The 15,424-nt window shown below is 46.9% G+C and overlaps 1 protein-coding gene across 3 annotated transcripts in view; it reads right to left on the reverse strand.

Annotated features, from left to right (window-relative positions):
* Positions 1–258: 258 nt before the first annotated feature.
* The window catches only part of SAMM50 (SAMM50 sorting and assembly machinery component), a 32,528-nt gene continuing 17,362 nt past the window's right edge, over positions 259–15,424 (reverse strand). For 2 of the 3 annotated variants that reach the window (XM_032646047.1, XM_032646046.1), the window contains 5 exons: positions 14,581–14,651; positions 11,576–11,643; positions 6,597–6,743; positions 5,776–5,917; positions 259–471 (listed from right to left, as the gene is read on the reverse strand). In XM_032646047.1, the coding sequence (XP_032501938.1) occupies positions 426–471; positions 5,776–5,917; positions 6,597–6,743; positions 11,576–11,643; positions 14,581–14,651 (474 nt within the window). In that variant the 3' untranslated portion in view covers positions 259–425. Of the gene's footprint in view, positions 472–5,775; positions 5,918–6,596; positions 6,954–11,575; positions 11,644–14,580; positions 14,652–15,424 lie in introns of all 3 variants that reach the window. The other variant, XR_004351826.1, reaches the window with a different exon arrangement.

The raw sequence follows: 15,424 nt of genomic DNA on the forward strand, positions 1-15,424 counted from the left end.
ATCAGCCGGCATGGAGCCAGGGCACACGCGCCCCCCAGCGGCGGGCCTGCGCCTCCTCCGAGCTCCCTGCCGATCCCTCTGACTCATGGGAACAAACCGAAGGGTGCGGGATGATGAGGAATCGGGAGACATCTGATGTCCCTCCCCGCGGCGGGGCACACGTGAGAGAACGCACGGCGGGCGACTTGACCTGGGCCTCAGGAAGAGCCGGCGTGGGGCACACTGGCTGTGGAAAGCAAATCACACCCACAGTGCATCTGAGTATTTGTCTTTAAAATTTATTGACATGGTTTCCCACAAGGACTGCATTCAAAGAATCACATGAAACGTGTTTATTTGGAGACAAAGTGTGTGGCACCGAGTGACTCACTGCTGCCCAAGTCCCAGAGCTGCTGCTGGAGGGGACAGGGGATGCTCTGCATCAGCTACAGGAACCGTATCCCAGCTCCAAACTGGACGCCATCACAGATCCTAAAAAAAGAAGTTTTTTGTTGTTTTTTTGTTGTTGTTTTTAAGGCAGGAAATCAACACTGTGGTCCGCTCTGCTCACGCTGCCATTCGCACAATTCCAGAAACGTGCACGTCTCAGAAGCAATGCCAGGCTCTTCCTGCCCGCCTCTCACCTCTTTCCTCCCTCCCGGCTACCCGGCTTCACCAGCTGTCCCCAGGCACTCCCTCCTTTGCTGGTTTGAGAACCAGCCTTTGGAGGATGGAAAAGGGAACAAAATGGAGACACGAATCCCCCTTCCCTGCTCCCTCCTCTACTCCTCTCTGTTTCCTCCGCCAATCCTGACCCAACCAGAAACTAGACAAGAGGAGGACCTGGGAGAGACATATTCATGAAAACAAAACTCCTGGGGCGGGAAGAAAAGCTTCGTGTTTATTTCTGAGGCTACCAGAGAAGAGGCACCTTTTGCACAGCGCAGGGCAGAGAGGAGATCAGAGACGTGGCCGTGGAAGGGCCCCTGGCAAAACACAAGACAAAGGGAGGCCCAGGAGGGGGTGGGGAGGATGGCAGAACCCACAGCCCCAAAGGGTTTAACCTGCCTCTTTAGAACCTGCTCCTTTCCCAGGAAAGGGAGGGTGCAAAGAGGGCACGTGGGTTGCAACACCTGCTACCCGCTGACGCTGTGCAGGTTACATTCAGTGTGCTGCTCTTTCACCGGCAGACAGATCACTGAGCCCATTTTCAGATGAGCAAACGGGCTGGGCAGTGAGGAGATGGCTGCGGTCACGGCAGGAGCCTCAGAGCAGAACTCTGGACCCAAACGCAAGCGCGCCCGCGGGCCCTGCTGCCTCAGCTGCCTCGGAGGACGCCCTGCTGCAGGCCTTGCTGTTTCCATGACGTCCTGGTTCAAGCCCCGGCCGCACGCAGGGTGAGACTCACCGGCCGCAGCCCAGGCAGCTGTACTCCTGGGACTCCACAGTGATGCTGGTGCGCCAACAGGCCGAGAACCGCTCCCCCTGCAGCCCACACCGTGGAGGACGGACTCCCGTGCCGCCCACCTGCTGGCTGTGCTCGGGGCAGGGCCAGTACTGTACTCGGGACAGAGGGCCTAACCCCGGGACCTGAACACCAGAAAGCATGAGCTTCCAGGGAAGAAACGTTCCGAATCCCAACCAGCAGCTGACGGAGTGTTTGCGGAACACAGCAGTTTTGCAAGTTCTGGAGAGTTTCCAGGAAAACTGGAAGAGAACAGCCCCCTCATTCAGAGAAAAGCTAATGTTTCTACTGTCACAACACTTGTGCTGTCACCCAATCTCAGAACTTACAGCACCTGAAAACTGGCAGAAAGTTTTTCTTTTTCAGCGTGGGAATGAAATATCTGATCAATTAAGGGACTCAAAAGAGAGAACCTTAACTGTTGTCACTGACCTTCTGCAGGGTCAAGGGCGCTCACTAATCAACCATATCAGAAGTCACCTGACCAGAAGGGACAGCTACAGTCCCCGTGTGACCCTGAGTAAACCTCACCACCGTCCTTAAAAGGCAAAGATCCAGTCAGAACCATGGCTGTGTTTGTACTTCGTCTGCTCAGATCTAAACGAGGTGTCTTTACCTTTTATACCATTAGGTCCATAAAAGTAGTCCCTGCCTGCATTCGCTGTTTAGAAAAATGTCTGAAAATAGGCTCGATCAAGATCAAAATAAGTCAAGCCCTGGGTTCACACGATTCAGAAACAAGCAGGCATTCCATAAAGGCTCGTCTACTCCAACTGTAAAGAGGTTGAAGACCTTTACAAGCACAGGTTTATGTTCAGAGACCATATAAACGTGTCACAGGAAAAATACCCACCACAAACATCCAAAACAGTGTCGCAGATGCCGGCTGCACGGAGACAGCCTCACCAAACGCCCATCTTCCTGCTCTGTGTCCCGTGTGCCTATATGCCTATAATCCAGTAGGCGCCTCAGGAAAGGCCCCGAGTCTCGAGTCTCCCCCTCCCACCGGCAGTCTCAGGGCGGCCCAGCTGCGCCACTCCAGCACCACCCGGAGGCTCCCTGCCTGCACCCGGCCAGCCTCGGACTCGGCGCCAAGGGCTCGTTGAAGGCCACACCAGGGTCCCCCAGCGTCAGGCGCCCATCCTCCCCCAGCCAGCTCCCAGGAACGCCAGGTGCCGGTCTAGCACGGGGAATTCAGCAGGGAGCAGGCCGACGAGTGCCAGAACTCAGGGGCGCTGGCGTGTGCCCTAAGGGAAAAGGCCAGAGAGGCTGGAGGGCAGAGACGGGTGGGGGACAAGAGTGACCGGAACTCAGGCCCCGCCTGCATCAAGGGCCGCCCTGCCCCTCTGGCGCCCACAGGCATTCCATGCGTGCATACCTTGGCTCCAGCTGCTCTGTGGCCTGGAGCTATCACCTCCCCCGGGAAGCCCTCCACGACTCCCTGCCTGGTCTTTCTCTGTTACTAACTGTGCACTGCCCTCCCCGCCAGCTGCCTCAGTCACCAGCGCATTTCCAGGGACCACACTCGGTAAGACACAGAGCGTTCGCCATCAGAGCGCAGAGACAACGGTGTCACACGTCACCTCCGGTATAAAACTCGCCAAATATTTCAAAGCGATTTTCATTTCTGTAAAGATCTGAAATCCTAACTACAAAGCGATTGCACTCACTGGGCGGGGGACCTATGGATGCCTGGCACACATGTAACTCCCCATCCTGTTAGCTGCTTCATTTTAGAAATGAAGATTAAACCCTGGCAAGATCGCTCGAACGTCACGAAATTCCAATTTTGATGACAAAACTTCAAACCGAGCCATACGCTGAGTGATGGCGAGCCCCCTACTTAGGGACACTGCGCGTGAGAAGCATCTGCTGTAACCACCAGGACCCCAGAACAGAGCAGCCTGGGGGGCAGAGAAGCGTCCTTATGTTCTGGTCTTTAAATAGCCCCTGCACAGCATGCTTCCTCCTTTCAGAACCCACATTTGAAATTAATGGCTGACACATATTTTTCAAATTTAACCTGAAGAGAGAGAGCAGAGTGGAGTGGTGAACGTACCCACTCCACCCCCTGCAGAGATTCGGGGAGGCAGGTAGTGGAAGCCGGGCTCCGAGAGCAGCACCCGGATTCCGGGAGCACAGCGACACCCAGTGGCCTCCGATGATGCTGCAGCCACACGACGGCAGCGCCTTCCAGTCTGAAGGACCGGAGGCCCAGAGCCAGCAGGGCTTGCCCAGGTCACACAGCCAGGGACGGACAGGGCAGGGGCTGGCCGCGCAGCCCACCCGCAGCGCAGACCACTCCAGACCCAAGCACGTTACGGTTTGAGAAGCGCAGGCCTAGATGGCTCTCTATCTGACCTCGTCCCGGTGTTGGTGCAGGTGCCGCTCCCTGCAAGGACTCAATTAGCACCTGGTTGTTACACCAGGGAGCCCCACGCCCATGCCTGTGGTGGGAACAAGGTTTTGCAGAAAGCGACCTGCAACATTAGCTTCATTTCCTGAAGCTACGATGTTACCTAATGCACAAAGCTTGCTCTAGGGAAGGTGCACAGTTCCCCACATTTCACTATCCCTGAAGTCAGGCCACATCACCCCATCTGCGGCACGCCTCTAAGCGCGCACAGTGCCACTGCGGACGGCGGGGGACGCACACACACCGTTCGCTTCCTTTGTGAACAGCTGGCCAGGGCGAGTGCAGCAGCAGCAGCAGCAACACGAGAAATAACCAGCTTTGCTGACAGCACGCTGGGTACCACTCTACACGCTGCGTGTGTGCTAATTCATTCAGCCCTCAAAACTGCAAAGTAATCACTATCATTAGCACCCATCCTACGGTTGTGAAAACGGAGACCAGAGAGGTTAAGTAACTCACCCCGGGCCACACAGCCACGGGGCAGCCAGGCTGCGGTCCGAGCCTGTGCAGCTGGGCTCCAGTGCCCGCTCAGCCTGGGCGACGGGACCTTTCTCGGCTTTTGCTCTGTGCCGAGAGCAGGCAACGCGTGGAGGGGAATTAACAGTCGTCAGAGCAGCAGACCCGTGGGGGCACGGGGAGGAAGGGCGGCACGGCGGCCCCGGGCCGAGCCAGCCTTCCAGGGAGAGCGGAGGAGGGCAGACTCCTGAAGCGACGGCCACAGAGGATCTGGATGACAGACACTGACGTGCACCTAAGAACAAAGCTTTGTTAAAAGCCTCCTAATGCGGCTTCCCTTCAAAACACCATCACCCACCACGCTGAAGCAGAAGACAGGGGGAGTAAGACTGGTACAGCACTTCCTTAAACGAGCACAAACTACAACTTCACGCTGGAAGCCTGGCTATGACTCAGCATCACAGCTGAATGTAGACAGAACACCGAGAAGAAAAAACTACAGCCCTGAGTCCTGAAATGTACAGAAACACTAGGTTACTGGCAGAATGTCCGTGTCCCCCAATCCTCACAGGCTGAAGCACTAAACGCCCACCCCCCAGCCCTGCCACGTGACAGTATCTGGAGGTGGGGCCTTGAGGACGTAACTAAGTCACCTTAGATGAGGCAACTTAATTAAGATGGGGTCCTTGGTGGAACTGGTGTCCTTGTAAGAAGAGACACCAGAGAGCCTGCTCTCTGCCCCCTTCAGGTGACAGCCCAGTGAGAAGGCGCCGTCTGCAAGCCGGGAAGAGGGTCCTTGACCCGGAACCGAACCTGCCGGCACCCTGGTCCTGGACTTTGCAGCCTCCAGATGGTGAGAGATACAAGTCTGCTGTTTAAGCCCCCAGTCCATGGTATTATTTACATACTATCATGACAATACTTCTGGACTTCTGGAAATTTCTACAATGCATACCAAATACGTGAAGAAACAGAATTAATTTCTGTAGCTGTAATCGGCCTTGTACCATATTCATCCATGAATATTCAGCAGATCTTGTTCAGTAAAATGACTGGTGGAGAAGGGCCAGAAAGCAGGTCTTCGGCGGCCCGAGCAGAGCTGTGCCCACCCAGCCTCCAGGCTCCCGGCCCGCAAAGTCCCCACCGGCAACACCTCACTCTGCTCAGCGCAGGACCCGAAACGGCGGCCACCACCTCCAGCCAGGCCGCCAGAGGAGCTCCCTCTACCTGATGACAAGTGCAAACAGCATAAGGTGGGGGGACGGGAACACATCACGGCCTTTCCTCCAAACTGTATGGAGAACCCCATGGACAAAAATCCCTGTGTTTTCATTCTTTTGCTAACTATTCAATTTCTCCTGAAGTCTTGAAATTTAAAGGCCGCTGGTGATTAACTATGTCCAAAACGAAGTGACAAGACAGCGCCGTGTACCTGTGGAGAGAACCTCCCAGCACATACCTGTCTCCGCCCTGCACGCCCATGGGGACGCAGTAGTTCAGCTCCAGCCGCGCGATGTTGCCCAGCCTGAGGACGATCCCTGCGCCATAAGACCAGCGGATGCACTCAGCCAGCTTTCGAATGTGAGCTCTGGGGCCCTCCCCTGAAGAGAGAGAAGAGGAGGTGTGACCAATAGCACATGGTCCCCCGCACACGTCCTTGGACAGCCCTGGCTCTCCCCCTCTGTGTGGCCTCTGGTCATCTTTTAAGCCAGGCCTAGATACTTGAGGAGAATGCATGAAGTGAGATTAGGCCCAAACTCAAGACAGGGCTGGGGACCGTACTTCCTCACCGTCCCAGAAGAACACAGGTCCTCTCAATTCTCTGGGCCTGGCACGTTCTGTTCCCTTTGCCTAGAATGGCATTTGCCCACCACTGACGGCCCAGGAAGCCCTACTCCAAGCCTTGGTTTCCAGACACCTCCCCAAGCCGGGACATCTGTGCGCCTCGCCCGGCCCTGAGCTCCTAGGGGAGAGACCAGGTCTCACTCAGCTCTGTGGCCATAATGACTGGCACAGAGTCACCGCTCGAGAAATGTCTGCTAAACAGACAGGTTTCTCTTTGCAAAGCAGCATCCGATGACGATTCGTTATGCATGTTCTAGCCATTTGACCAACAGCTTCACTCTGGGCACATCAGGTGTTGCAGGTGTCTCAGGCAGGCACAGTGCCTACTCTTAAGAGACGACGCAATCTAAATGTGACACAGACACCCACTTGTGTCCTGTGCTTTTAAACATAAGGTCAGCTGTGCCGAATGGTGCTAAATAGTCCAAGTTTTACCATAGTTGAGGTTGCAGAGGTTTCCTGCGTTGAGGAAGAAGTGAGTTCTGAAGAGCTCTCCAAAGCCGCCCTGGCCCGGTCGGAAAGGTAACGGGGTGTACAGGTGCAGGCCACCGGCCCAATACGCTTCTCCGCCCAGGTAGTCTCCTAGTCAAGGAAGGAGTGCGGATCAAAACAAGGTCACAGGTTCAAAACCACACTGACGTCCTACCATGTACACGAGCGAGGTGTGTGCTGTGAACACAACACACTCAGTGCCCGAGCTCTGTGAGCAGCTGCCCTTATAACTCCTGACGTTGTCGGCCTTTCTTAAATAATCTTTCTTCTTCTCCTGGTTTGCTTTATAATTTGCTTTAACTGGAAAAAAAAAAAAAAAAAGCTAATGTGTAACTTAGGAAAGAATGAAGCCAGTAATTTACCATATCTGTAAAATGCTTGGAATAAAACAAGTGAACTCATGGAAATCGCTTTTTCCACGACTGCAGACGATCAGATCATTGTCACTTGGTAAATGAAATGCATTATTTTGCAAAAATGTCAAGACCACAATATAGAGAGACAAGATGAAGAAAATGTCTCTGCAGTTTCTGGAAGTGGCCGGACATACTATTAATCCAAAGGTACGCAGTGTCTGCTCCCTGCTGCACAAGGACGCTGTCGCAGCTCAACATCTTCAGAGAAGAGGCTCGTTTTTAAAGGTTCGTGACCACTTGGGTTTTTTTTTTTTTTTTGGTTACTTTTGCCAAAATTCAAGACTATCCACTGAGAGTATACATTTGCATCATTTCTAAAACTGTCCCTACCATTTCATTTTACTATAAAGAGCCACAACATTAAACAAACAACAAAAAACCCTGAAATGCTTATACTTTGTTACAAAATACTAGTTGTAAAGTGCCTTAGTCCCTTTAATACAAAATGACAGACCACGAAAAAGAAAAATGTGGCTGTCTCCGAGATTAACCTCAAGGAACGAACTGCTTATTCACTTAAAGGCCCCGGCATCTCCTCAACCGCTATTAATACTGAAGTTCTAGAGGAAACAAAGAACGGACTGAAAGCAGGAGGTCAGCTGGGTTTGCTTCTCGTTTCCCAGCAAGTGTTCCTCTCTTTTCTTAAATAACCTATTTTATTCTAATCATAAAAAGTAATATACTCAATTGTACAAAATGGGATAAATGTATGGAAGTAGAAAAAAAGGAAATCCTCCTTTAATTTCTACCATTAAGAGATAACCAGCTAACATCTGGTGTTCTTTCATCCAGTGAATTATAATGAATAATTAAATAAGAAAACAAAATGTAAGTCATTTTATATTTATACATTTCAGTCCTGATTTTTTTCTTTTTTGCAGTACGCGGGCCTCTCACTGTTTTGGCCTCTCCCGTTGCGGAGCACAGGCTCCGGACGCGCAGGCTCAGCGGCCATGGCTCACGGACCCAGCCGCTCCGCGGCATGTGGGATCTTCCCGGACCGGGGCACAAACCCGTGTCCTCTGCGTCGGCAGGCGGACTCTCAACCACTGCGCCACCAGGGAAGCCCCCTGATATTTTTTTTTAGTTTACTATATTATAAGCACTTTCCTTTAATACTTTATATTCTTTGAAAATGTGATTTTGATGCCTGAATAATCACATATATGTAACATAATATAATGATCTACCCCTTGACTACTGTCATGTTGGTGTTGAATTTCTTGATAGTGGACATTAACCCGTGATGGGCTTCCTTGCACACACAGGTATTTTAAACCATCTTGAAGTATAATATACACATAGAAAAGTATACACATCCTAAGTATACAGCACAGTGAATTTCCAGGCACAGAACGCACCATATAATGAGCACCAGACCAAGAAACAGATAAATGCAGCCCCCCAGAAGGCCCTGTTCTCCTTTCTAATCACTACCCACCACCCACGCCAAGTACAGCACTACCTGTCTACCTGTTCACCCGATAGTACAGATCACTTTCCCCAGTCTGTAAACTCTGCACAGATGGAATCATACAGTATGCATCCTCTGGATCTGGTTTTTTTTTTTTTTGGCATGTTTCTGAGGCCTGTTCATGCCACCCAGCCAGTGGCTCTAACTTGTTCAACCTCATTGCTGCATAATATTCCACAGTGTGAAGACACCACTGTTTAGTTGCCTATTCTATTGTTGATGGGCATTTGGGCTTCCAGTTTTCAGGTTGGTTCTCTTATCAATAGTCCTTGTGTGTATATATATATATATATATGTTTTAGGCTCTTGATAAATATTGTCATATTTTTTCATGAAAAGTTACAGCAATTTATATTCTTGCTCATATAATCTTACCAATAGCCTTTTAATAGGTAATTAAATGAAATACCACTGTGTTTTAATTTTCAGGAAAATGGAAGACTCCAAAACTTGCATCTAGTCACTAAATAATACTTGTTATAGTGAAAAAGAAATTATGTTACTTTTCAAAAAAAAAAAAAGACACACTAATAAAGCACTCTAGGGGCTTCCCTGGTGGCGCAGTGGTTGAGAGTCCGCCTGCCGATGCAGGGGACACGGGTTCGTGCCCCGGTCCGGGAAGATCCCACATGCCGCAGAGCGGCTGGGCCCGTGAGCCATGGCCGCTGAGCCTGCACGTCCGGAGCCTGTGCTCCGCAACGGGAGAGGCCACAACAGTGAGAGGCCCGCGTACCGCAAAAAAAAAAAAAAAAAAATAATAAAGCACTCTAAAAACAAATGAAAAGAAATAATTTATATTTTGTACAAAAATTTAGGCCCAGAGCAATCACTATTTATAATAATATAAAGTGGAAACAACAAAGATGTTAAAAAAAAGTTAAGAAAATCAGGATAGAATATTTCACAATGTCATAACATGAATCTACTTAAATGATGTTTTTATAGTTTTTAATAACACGTGGAGATCCTCTGATATAATGTCAAGTACTGGAGAGAGTTCCAGAAACCAGAATTCTCACACATTGCTGGACAGAGTATGACTGAGACAAGCTTTCTTGAGACAATATAAAACCTTAAGGATATTCAAGGATACTCAAAATCCTTTGACCTAGAAATTCCACACCTAGAACTTTATATTATAAAGTAAAACTTATAGATGAGCACAAAGATTCAGTTAGCTTATTCACTGATACGCTGTTATATAAACGTAAGAAAAAAGAAAACAGACCAAGTGTCTAAAACTTGGATTTGGTTTGAAAAGATCGCAGTAAGGCAAGAAGATGAAGTATGCAGTCATTAAAAATGATAAGGCTTTTTTATCTTTCTGATTCATGGCTGGTGGGAATGCAAAACGTTAGCTATTTTGGAAGACAGTCTGGTAGTTTCTTACAAAGCTAAACATAGTTTGACCATACAATCCAGCAATTACACTCCCTGGTTTACCCAAATGAGCTGAAACCTTATGTCCAGATCAAAAACTGCACATAGATATTTATATCAGCTTTACTCATAATTGCAAAAAATTGGATGTCCTGCAAGTAAGATGTCCTTCAATAGGTGAATGGATGAACACCCTGTGGTACAGCCATACAATGGAATATTATTTGGTGATAAAAAGATATGAGCAATCAAGCTATAAAAAGACACGGAGGACTCAATCACTATGTTGTACACCTGAAACGAATACAATACTGTAAATCAACTACACTTTAATTAAAAAAAAAAAAAATATATATATATATATACATAAACAAAAATTTAAGAAGTACACTGACCAAAAAAGAAAAAAAAAAGACATGGAGGAAACTTAAATGCATATCATTTAGTCAAAAAGGCCAGTCTGAAATGGGTACATACTGTATCATTCCAAGTATATGACATTTTGGAAAAAGCAAAACTATGGAGATAGTAAAGGTCAGTGGTTGCCAGTAACTGAGGGGGAGGAAGGGAGGGAGGAATGAATAGGTGGAGCACGGTGAATTTTTAGGGTGGTGAAACTATTCTATAAAATACGGTAACAGTAGATACATGCTATTACACAACTGTCAAAACCCATGAAACTTTACAACACAAAGAGTGAACCCCAACGTGAACTATGGAATTTAGTTAGTAGTAACACATCAGTGTTGGCTCATCGATTGTGATAAGTGTCCCACGCTAATGCGAGATGTTAATAATAAAGGATGCTACGGGCACGTACAGTGAACTCTGTACTTTGTGTCCAATTTTTCTGCTAACCTAAAAGTGCTCTCAAAAACAAAGTCCATTACCCAGGGAATATAGTCAATATTTTATGAATCACTATGTTGTAAACCTGAAACTTATATAATATTGTAAATCGACTATACCTCAATAAATAAACAAACAAGCTTAATGTAAACTCGTGGAAAATTTGGGAAGTGCAGAAATGCATTTTAAAAGGCTTATTAAAATTATTCATAATTTCCATCACCCAGATAAAACCATAATTAATGTTTAGCTGTATTTTATCTAAGTCTTTTTTAAAAAATGCATGTTTATTGTTTACTGTAATATTAAAGTTATTTTATATATATATTTTAAAAACTTTTTTTAAATAAAGTGCACTAGTTTAAAAAAATTATAGTTTGTCGGTAAGATGAAATAAGCCGCCATTAAAAATGACAAAGTACTTATTCCTATAAAAATCTATTCATACACTGTTACTGAGGGGTGGCAGGAGAAACAGGTTAGAACAGTTATGTAAACAACACATGTGTGCACGGATGTGCAAGTTTAAACAACAAAATGCTCACACACGTCACCTCTGGCCAATGGGATCACAAGTGACTGCCGTGTATCTTCCGCTTAGCTATCTTTTCTCATTTTCTACAGTTTCCTCAACAAACACCTTTCTGTGCTTGCTGTGCGGTGGATGCTGTTAGGTGCCAGTTCCACTGGTGAAATACGAGTATCTATTATTGCGGTGATTTAAACAAATACATGCGCTCAAAAGTGAGAAGTAAGCGTAATTTCGATTTTTTCAAGCTGGTGTGCTGTGGGGAACGACAGACCTTCGCTCTGTGGCCCAACGCTGTGCATGTTGAACCCTCGCACACTTGTGGGTCCCCCGAGGTAAAACCTGGAAGAGGATGCAGATGTCAGAGCAAAGCCGATGGAGAAAGTCTCCACCGCACGACAAAAGTGCAAAAGGCGCACACTCGCTACTGGGTCATCCACATCTCCACGTGATGGAACATTTCAGGATTAGGAACACGCACGGGAGGATGGTAAATTTCATAAAGACCCAAGCTTGTAATCTAACCTAAGACTATACATCTAAACAAACACGTCAAACTTCTGGGGACACAGGTGAGATACAAGGCACAAACAGACACTTAGGTGGACTGTCCGTTATAAAGGAATTATCTGAAGTCTATGAGAACTCATCACGCAGCACCTTTTCAAAACAGCCTCCTACATGCTCACGATAATTAAGTTAAAAATTAAGTTAATTAAGTTTCTTTAAAAAAAGCAGGATACAAATTATATAATAGTAATGATCTGAATTTTACAAATAGAGGAAAATAATACTAGAAGGAAATAGACCAAAATAGAATTATTGTTATCTTAATTTTTTTATATTACAGTGATTTTTAATTAGAAAAAAAGTGTATGTTAAAATTTTTTAAAATGAATTCCTTGTGTTCCTTAATGGACTGGGTTATCACACTCTTTTAAACTATATCTGAGTAAAACGAAAACAATGAAATAAAAAAATATTAAAGGGACTTCCCTGGTGGCGCAGTGGTTGAGAATCCGCCTGCCAATGCAGAGGACACGGGTTTGATCCCTGGTCCAGGAAGATCCCACATGCCACAGAGCAACTAAGCCCATGTGCCACAACTACTGAGCCTGCGCTCTAGAGCCCGCGTGCCACAGCTAATGAGCCCGTGAGCCACAACTACTGAGCCCACATGCCTGGAGCCCGTGCTCTGCAACAAGAGAAGCCACCGCAATGAGAAGCCTGTGCACTGCAACGAAGAGTAGCCCCCGCTCGCCACAACTAGAGAAAAGTCCATGCACAGCAATGAAGACCCAACGCAGCCAAAAAAAAAAAAAATGAGAAATCCCATCTATTTGCTATAAAATCTAACAGCTTCTTAGAACCCGATTTTAGACCATGGTAATTACTAGATAATGAATTAAAATGACCAGAGAAGCTGTGTATGGTCTTTCCAACACGGCTGTCATGGAAGCCACACCAGCTGACGCCCCCAGCCTCTCACTGACCTGTGGTGCCACAAACGTCCCACGTCTCAGCACAAAGGGAACAGGGCACTGTTTTTCTCATTGTCCCACTGGATAAAAGCCTTTATGAATTTATTCATTTGAACTTGAGTTTAAAAGTCTAAAAATGTGTCTTTACTATCTGGGATTTCTAAGCAAAGCCTTTCTGAATACCTCATTAATTATAGAAACAAAGAGCAAGGTCCCTTTATTATTTTTTTAAATGATAAATCACACACATTCTTTTGAAAGAATTAAAATGATCCAGGAAACACAAAAAGTAAAAAGCCTCCTCCCCTCCCTACTGTCCACTGTGTTCCAATCTCCAGAAGTGACTACGGTCACTGGTTTGGTGGTTGACTTCCAGACCCGTGGTGCTACCTGCAAACACACACGTGCACACAGAAGCTTTGCCCCTGATCAGAGGGCAAGCAACTCAACATACTTGCTTGGAAATTTTAACTTAGGGGCACCTATCTCATCCTTTCTAATGATTACACAGTCCCTTTAGAATGGCTGTGTTTGAATTCAATCACTTCCCTACGGGTAGTTTTAGAATTTCTGCTGGTCTCAATAATGCCCCCGATGGACACCCTTGTACATAAATCTCTGTACTCTTATGAATGCATTTCTGTACCTTAGATTCACGGAGGTGAAACTGTTAAGTCTCAGAGTTTAGAAATTAAAATTTTTTCTACTCCCAAACTGCCATCCAAAAAGGCTGAACTAGGTTAAGCTAAAACAACAGTTTAACTAATGCAAGATTAAAGAAAGAGCTCCTTGACCCCAAGACAATTGTGAGTATTTCTACTAATAGCAACTAATAATAGCAACAAATACAACTTCACCCTCTGCTGGCAGGAGCAGAAGCTACTACTAAAAAAGCAAGTTTTCGGAAAAGCAGGCTCCAGCAATATTCTTTGTGAGCCTTAAAAACATTCATATTTTTTTGAGACAGTAATTCCACATTGAGGAATCTGTCCTCAGAAAATAAAACGAACAAAAATTATTTACAAAGTTATATTCTTCACAGTGCTACGTATATGCAAATAACGAAATATTAAAATGCTGCTTACGAAAAATTTCCCATGACTTGGTGAACTGATTTACTGTATAATTTTCAAAAAGCAGGGAGGACACAAAATTGCATGCAAAATACAGCATCTCAACACTTTAATACAGATGTGTACGTGAATTTATATGTATACACGCTCACACAAATACACACCCGCAAAAATACTGGCTAACAGGAAATACAGCTGACTCTCGAACAACGTGGGTTTGATCACGTGGGTCCACCTACGGGTGGATACCCTTCAACAGCAGACGCTACAGCACGACACCACCAGTGGCTGGCTGACTCTGGCTGTGGAGGGAGCGTGGATACGGAGGGCCGACTACAAGCGTCCCTGGGATCAGCCCTCAGGTTGTTCAAGAGTCGACCGTAGTCCCAAATGTTAACTGTGCTTATCAATGAGCAGGACTCTTTCACTTCCTTAAATGTTTCTCTGTTTTTATATTTCTGTAACATGTATGAACTGTATTCTTTCATACTCAAAGAGAATACAAACTTGTTAGTATAATAAAGTATCTCTCTGCTCCAAAAGCGAAAAATATTAAGTATGAGGTATACTGGGTACTCTGAAATTAGCTTAAACATAAAAGTAAATTAAAATTCGAAATATCTGCTTTCCTAAATAGTTAAACTTCTCTAAAATATCTTCTAATAAACCAAGTAGAAAGATCCAAAGGAAACCATGTGCAAACCACCCATTCATTTATTACTTACCGATCAGCAATACTTGATGGTTTATCACCAATGGGTACCAACATTCCACCCCAGAGAGATGCTGAAAAAACCTGTCGAAATATAAACAAACAACCGTTTTCTTCCACTGTTTCTTTCCTTCCAACGAGCATTAGCAGACAGAAAACACCCTGAGATCTGGTCGTGCCCAGTGCCTGCAGCGTGCAGAGCTCTGGGTCAGGGCACAAGGGCTGCGGAAGGGGAACACCTGGCTCCTGCAGGGGTAGAACTACAGCTCGAAGTGTTTTGTGGATACTTTTATAACTGGCAACTTCAAATTTCGAATAAAGACATACTATACATAAGCCCAAAGCCTAAGCAGGGCCTGGATTCCGTGCCGACACAGGGCAGCTCCCTCCTCTCCGAGAAGCCAAACCCAGTGGGACAAGCCATGGCCTGAAGGGGGAGACCAGGGCCCTGGACAAGGGATTCTGCATCCACCCAGGCCTCTTTGGCTCGGCCTCAAAACCTGAGAGGACTGAGGGCACACGGCATCTCAGGAGAAGGAAGGTAGTGGGTGCAAGACTGCTGCGTTTAAGAAATGCAAAGAGACATACTTCCAATCCAACCCTCGGGGACGGAGCCCTGCCTCTAACAGGTCAGGGGCAGTGATCTAACCCTAGGTCAGGGATCCAATCTTCACACCCACGTAATCCATGCACAGAACTGACCCAGGGATGCCTTAAACGACAACGATGCTCTCTGGGCCCCCGACCCCAGGCCTCCGCCGTGGCCCCCACCTACCCACCTCTCCCGAGCATCCCCACGCCTCTGCCCACCTTGTCCTCTCTCGGACATGCAAAGTCCCACGTCCTTCAAAGCTGCT

This window comes from Phocoena sinus, chromosome 10 (assembly GCF_008692025.1).
Source record: "Phocoena sinus isolate mPhoSin1 chromosome 10, mPhoSin1.pri, whole genome shotgun sequence".
Taxonomy (NCBI): Eukaryota; Metazoa; Chordata; class Mammalia; order Artiodactyla; family Phocoenidae; genus Phocoena; species Phocoena sinus.